The 5,572-nt window shown below is 39.6% G+C and overlaps 1 protein-coding gene across 1 annotated transcript; it reads left to right on the forward strand.

The window, feature by feature from the left end:
* Positions 1 to 2,249: 2,249 nt before the first annotated feature.
* Positions 2,250 to 4,648, forward strand: LOC141251086 (uncharacterized). The gene is made up of 4 exons (XM_073670210.1): positions 2,250 to 3,212; positions 3,526 to 4,134; positions 4,249 to 4,335; positions 4,583 to 4,648. The coding sequence occupies exons 1-4, from the start codon at positions 2,250 to 2,252 to the stop codon at positions 4,646 to 4,648; spliced, it is 1,725 nt and encodes a 574-aa protein (XP_073526311.1).
* The last annotated feature ends 924 nt before the right edge of the window (positions 4,649 to 5,572 follow it).

Raw genomic sequence — 5,572 nt, forward strand, 5'->3', positions numbered from 1 at the left:
AGATATTAGACTGGCTTGGTCTAAGGGGGAACAAACGTATACTACCTAAGAATTTTTTAGCAAGATATTGGGCTTATTTGTTATATCTGAAAGTACTTGATTAAGCTTCATTGCATGTCCATGACTTAACTAAGTCCACTTTGAAATTTTATGAGCTTAATTGGTTAAGGGTTTGTCATCATTAAAAAGGGGGAAATTGTTGGTCTGAGCTGGATTGTATAACTAGCGAGCTCGAATGTTCCGCTTGTTTCGATGCCAACAAACATAAGTATTTGATGTCCATTGTGTGTGATAAGCTTTCTAGGTATAGCTCGAGGAGTTATAAGAGTATTTTTGACACAAGCGGACTAGCTGGGTCCACGAGGAGACTTGCTTAAGGTCTAGCAGGGAAAGCTAAATCTCGCCAAGACAGAATAAGTATTGAAAAAAAGAAATAGTAGACGGAAGGACTAGCTTTAAGCGAAGGAGAGTCGCTATAAAGCTAGTTGATCGTGCTTCTAAGTGAAGAGAGAAGATACAAGCAATAAAGTGAAAAGCGAGAGTCTACGTGTGGAACCATGCACCAGCGCATAGAAAATTTGGTCAAGTGAAGGGAAGGTCGGTGAAGCTACAGTTGAGGGGGAATGGAAATAACGGGAGTTTGTTTGGATTTCTACCTTTGGATAGGAGATTAACGGGGATCTCCAAGCTGGAAAAATCAATGAAGCGCTGAGGGTGTGGAGCGGATTGACAACGTGGATAAAGTTGTTAGAGTCAGGCGAAGAAGCACAAAACGTTTTAGGCCGTTGATGCGCAAATGATCACACATTTTGTTGAGGTGGACTTATTCATTGTCGCTTACTATAGATTTTCTAGCTTTAGGGATCAAGATAGAAATACTATATAAGGGTGCATAGGTGTTGTTAGGCACAACAACTCATGAGCTGAGAGAGCTAAGACAGGATATTAAGAGAGCTTAGAGAACTTTTCTTGCTAGGAGAACAAAGCGAATTAGACAGAGCAAAAGCTAGAGAGAAAGCTACTTTGTGCTGAGGTCGCTGTGAAGAGAGCTAGTGTCTAAAACACCTTAGAGCTTGAGAGAGAGAGATTGCTTATATGTGTTTAACATAACTTGTATTGTGAGAGAGAATTACTTTAAGTTAGGAATAATTTAAGTGTATAATTTCTCTTGATTAATATAAGTTTAGTGGTGAGTTTTGTCCCGATCTTGTTAGAAGCTTAGGGTTTCACCTTGGAAAAATTCTTTGCATTGAGCCAAACTTTAAAATTCATATTTCTGAGTTCATTATTGTAGTTAATCTCCCCTTCTGCAACTCTAACTCATTAGCTTATTGGCTATTTGAGTTTAACTTGGAGATTAGACTAGCTTACTTGTGTTTTTATCATATACATCTTAAAACACTTTAAGCTAGTCAATGAAGTCACTCGATCCTACATTATATATAACATAAGGTATAATGAACAATATTATTTATATATTTTGAAATTATATAATATATCTAGTTAAGACATTATATCTCTCATACTACTTATATTGAATATATATATAATCAAAATAAAGTTTAGGTGTTTCTTTGTCACTAATATTATATATCTGTTCTTTCACTTGATTAATCCAATCCCATGCTTGGAACGGGTGATTAACTAGTAAAACTAATTTGAAAAATAAAAAATAACCTATGTTTAGAAAAGAAATTAATTAATATAATAACTATCAATTAAGTTTCAGAAAAAGTATTTAAATTTAATGACTATTTAATTTAAAATTCTAAATATTTCATCAATTTGTTGCTAAATTTTAAGATTTTGTTTAGTGAAAAGAATAAAGGAAATTATATTGACGAGAGATAATAATGTAAATAAATAAGAGTTAGATAAATCAATAATGATGAGACAGAAAAACTATTAAGAGAGTTTGAAAAAGTATTGCTTAAATAGTTATACATTCATATAAGATAAGATGTTAAATCTGTGCAAAACATGTACAAGTATCAACAGAATTGTTCTTTATATATTCCTTGTAAAAATCCCTCACTTAAAATTAATATACAGTAGTGTCATAAGTAACTCGTAAGACAGATTGACCGTGTATCGTTCTGGCCACTATATAAAGCCACCCTCACTACCATCTTCCTCTGCACTCCCCACTCCTCTAAATTCCCTCTGTTTCCTCCTTCCAATCCCTCTCTTTCTCGTTACTCCATTTTCGAAACCTTCTATATATAAAAAAATATATAAAACAAGAAACTATGGGGACTCAATTGGACACCCTATGCCTCTTCGCCTTCCTAACTTCCAAATGCAACTCCTCCATCATATTCTCCACAACCACCTTCCTCCTCATCTCAGCCGCCTTCTTTGCTGCCGTCTCTCTCGTCTTCTGGCTCCACCCCGGTGGGCCCGCCTGGGGAAAACACCAATTTTCCATGGCGTCTCCAATCCCCGGGCCCAGAGGGCTACCGGTGATCGGCAGCATGGGCCTTATGACGGGCCTGGCCCATATTAAGATCGCGACCGCCGCAGCCTCTCATGGGGCGACCCGGCTTATGGCCTTCAGCATCGGGTCGACCCGGGCCGTGGTGTCATGCCACCCGGACTCGGCCCGTGAGATTCTCAATGGGTCCGCCTTCTCCGACCGCCCTATTAAGGAGTCGGCTTACTCCTTACTCTTCCATCGTGCCATCGGTTTCGCCCCTTCGGGGTCCTACTGGCGCCTCCTCCGTCGTGTCGCCGCCTCACACATGTTTTCTCCTAAGCAAATAATCTCCTCCTCGCCAATCCGCTCCGCCATCGCCGCTGACTTCACCGCCCTAATCTCCTCCAACTCCGCCGCCGCTTTTCCCGTTCGTGATGTTCTCAAGAGAGCCTCCCTTAACAACATGATGTGGGCGGTTTTTGGGAAGAAATACACATTGAAGGAACAAAACGACGACGTTGAAGAGCTGAGGGAGATGGTTGACCGAGGTTATGAACTTCTTGGCGGGTTGAACTGGTCTGACCATCTCTCGTGGATTGCCCCCTTTGACCTCCAAGGAACCCGGTTCAATTGCTCCCTCCTTGTTCCTCGAGTCAACCGGTTCGTTTCCAAAATCATTCACCAACACAAATCAAACCCTCCCCTTAACGGACTTAACCGCGATTTTGTTGACGTCTTGCTCTCTCTTCCCGCCACAGACCGACTATCTGAATCCGACATGATCGCAGTTCTCTGGGTATGCTTGTATATATATACGTTTTTCCTGACTCGAAACTAACTATATTAAGGTAGGTATATGGTTCATGTCACGAACATTTGAAATTATAATATTTTGATGAATGTGATCAGGTGTTGTTTCATAATATATAAATTTATAAAAGTTAGGAATCTGAAGTGAGATCTAATCTCCATAAAGCCGTATTTGGAATTTTGCAATCTGTGTTTGACGTTTGTCTTGTCATATCACAACTTGGATACACAATATCTAGCTTTGATATATTCTTGTCGATAGATTATGATATTTAATTTGATTTTTTAAATATTATCAGGAGATGATATTCAGAGGCACGGACACCGTGGCAGTTATAATAGAGTGGATCCTTGCAAGGATGGTCCTCCATCCCGACGTTCAATCGACGGTCCATGATGAGCTAGACAAGGTGGTCGGGCGATCACGTGCCGTAACCGAGACCGATCTCCCTTCCTTACCCTATCTAACGGCTGTGATCAAAGAGACCCTAAGGCTCCACCCCCCGGGCCCACTTCTCTCATGGGCCCGCCTCGCCATCACTGACACTTTCGTTGACGGTCACCTCGTCCCTGCCGGAACTACTGCCATGGTCAACATGTACGCCATAGCCCGTAACCCAGAGTTCTGGCCTGACCCGCTGACTTTCAAGCCCGAGAGGTTTTTACCCGGGTCGGGTTCACCCGCAGGCTTGGAGTTTGATTTCTCCGTGATGGGATCTGATCTGAGGTTGGCACCTTTCGGGTCAGGCCGACGGGTTTGCCCGGGTAAGGCTCTTGGTATGGTCACGGTCAGCTTCTGGGTCGCGTCGTTGATGCATGAGTTCGAGTGGATGACGTCGGCTGATGGTGCCAACGTGGACTTGTCTGAGGTGTTGAAGCTCTCGTGTGAGATGGCACACCCACTTCGGGTGCGGGCCCGGGCAAGGACAGCATAGAAGGCCTAATATAAATATGACCAATATATATGATACCGTTATGATAAGTGGGTGCCATGTTTAATTAATCGAGTGACATAAAAGTAGATGAAGTATGGTGTAGTTGAACGTATAAAAACGTTTGAGTTTGAAATTCATCGAGAATGGTTTGGAGATTACACTATGTATGTGTTGGTGAGTAATATAAGAGAGTGAGATCGTTAAGGTTAGTTTGTAAATATTTTTGAGAAATGCAATGTTTACTTGTAATTGTTTGTTTCAGAATATTCCACATAAGAAGGTTAATAATCTACTATATAATTTAGTGTATCATTTCTCATGTTAAATAGACTTCTGTTTTAGATCCATGATATTTATCATGATATCACAATCTATATGATTTTGGGCCATCTACCTTACCGATTAACTGTATGAAATTCAGATCATTAAAACGGAATTTCAGGAAACACTTTCCTACCATCTAACATGGATCTCATGCATAAACTAATAGAAATCGAATCTATCTAATCTAATCTTAATATATCTTAAAATTGGCATTGTTTGGCCAAATTAATGCTCTACTTATTGTAAATTGTACATGTTTATTATTGGGCCGGACGAATTTCCATACGAATTGGGCCTAGATCACCATTCACTTGAATCACCACTTCAAATGCTTGCATTGATTTTCCTTTGCCGTTTCAGAGTCAAAGACATGAATGCTTGAACGACAGTTTTTTCGGCATCAATGCAGTCTTGAATTTCCTCATTTGTGCCTTTCCATCTTCCTCTCCTTCGTTTGTGAAGCATTTGAAGGGTTGAAACGCTTGGCATCGTTGCTATAAATCCCCGTCGATGGTGTTCACATCCATTGCCATCCCGCACTTCGATCTCTCGAACGTAGACTAATTTGTAAGTGCTAACCCAATTTCATTTTGACCTAAGTTTTATATTTCAATTTATGGAGTTCGTTGATTTCACTAATAGTTTGAAGAAAATCTAAGCTTGGAAGCTCCGATTCGTTAAGGAAAGCAAGTAGCAGGTTTTGTCCAGTTTTCCCCTTTCAATTTACTATAATATCATTTATGTAATTTCATATGTTGTCTTGTCTTTGATTGTTAAGAATTCAGATTGTTGGAGTAATACTTATAAAATGTGTTGATTTTGTCCTTTTTGATTGTTTAGAATTCAGATTGTAGGAGTAAGAATGTAAAATTATTTTAGTTAATAAATGTTTTCATTCATAAATGGATGATGTAGTTTTTTGACCTAAGTTTTATATTTCAATTTATGTGGTTTTGATTTGTGGAGTTCATTGATTTCACTAATAGTTTGAAGAAAATCTAAGCTTGGAAACTCCGATTCGTTAAGGAAAGCAAGTAGCAGGTTTTGTCCAGTTTTCCCCTTTCAATTTATTGTAATATCATTTACG

Source organism: Phyllobates terribilis, unplaced genomic scaffold (genome assembly GCF_046119375.1).
Source record: "Phyllobates terribilis strain yellow unplaced genomic scaffold, ASM4611937v1 Scaffold_6568__1_contigs__length_43603, whole genome shotgun sequence".
NCBI classification, from domain to species: domain Eukaryota; kingdom Metazoa; phylum Chordata; class Amphibia; order Anura; family Dendrobatidae; genus Phyllobates; species Phyllobates terribilis.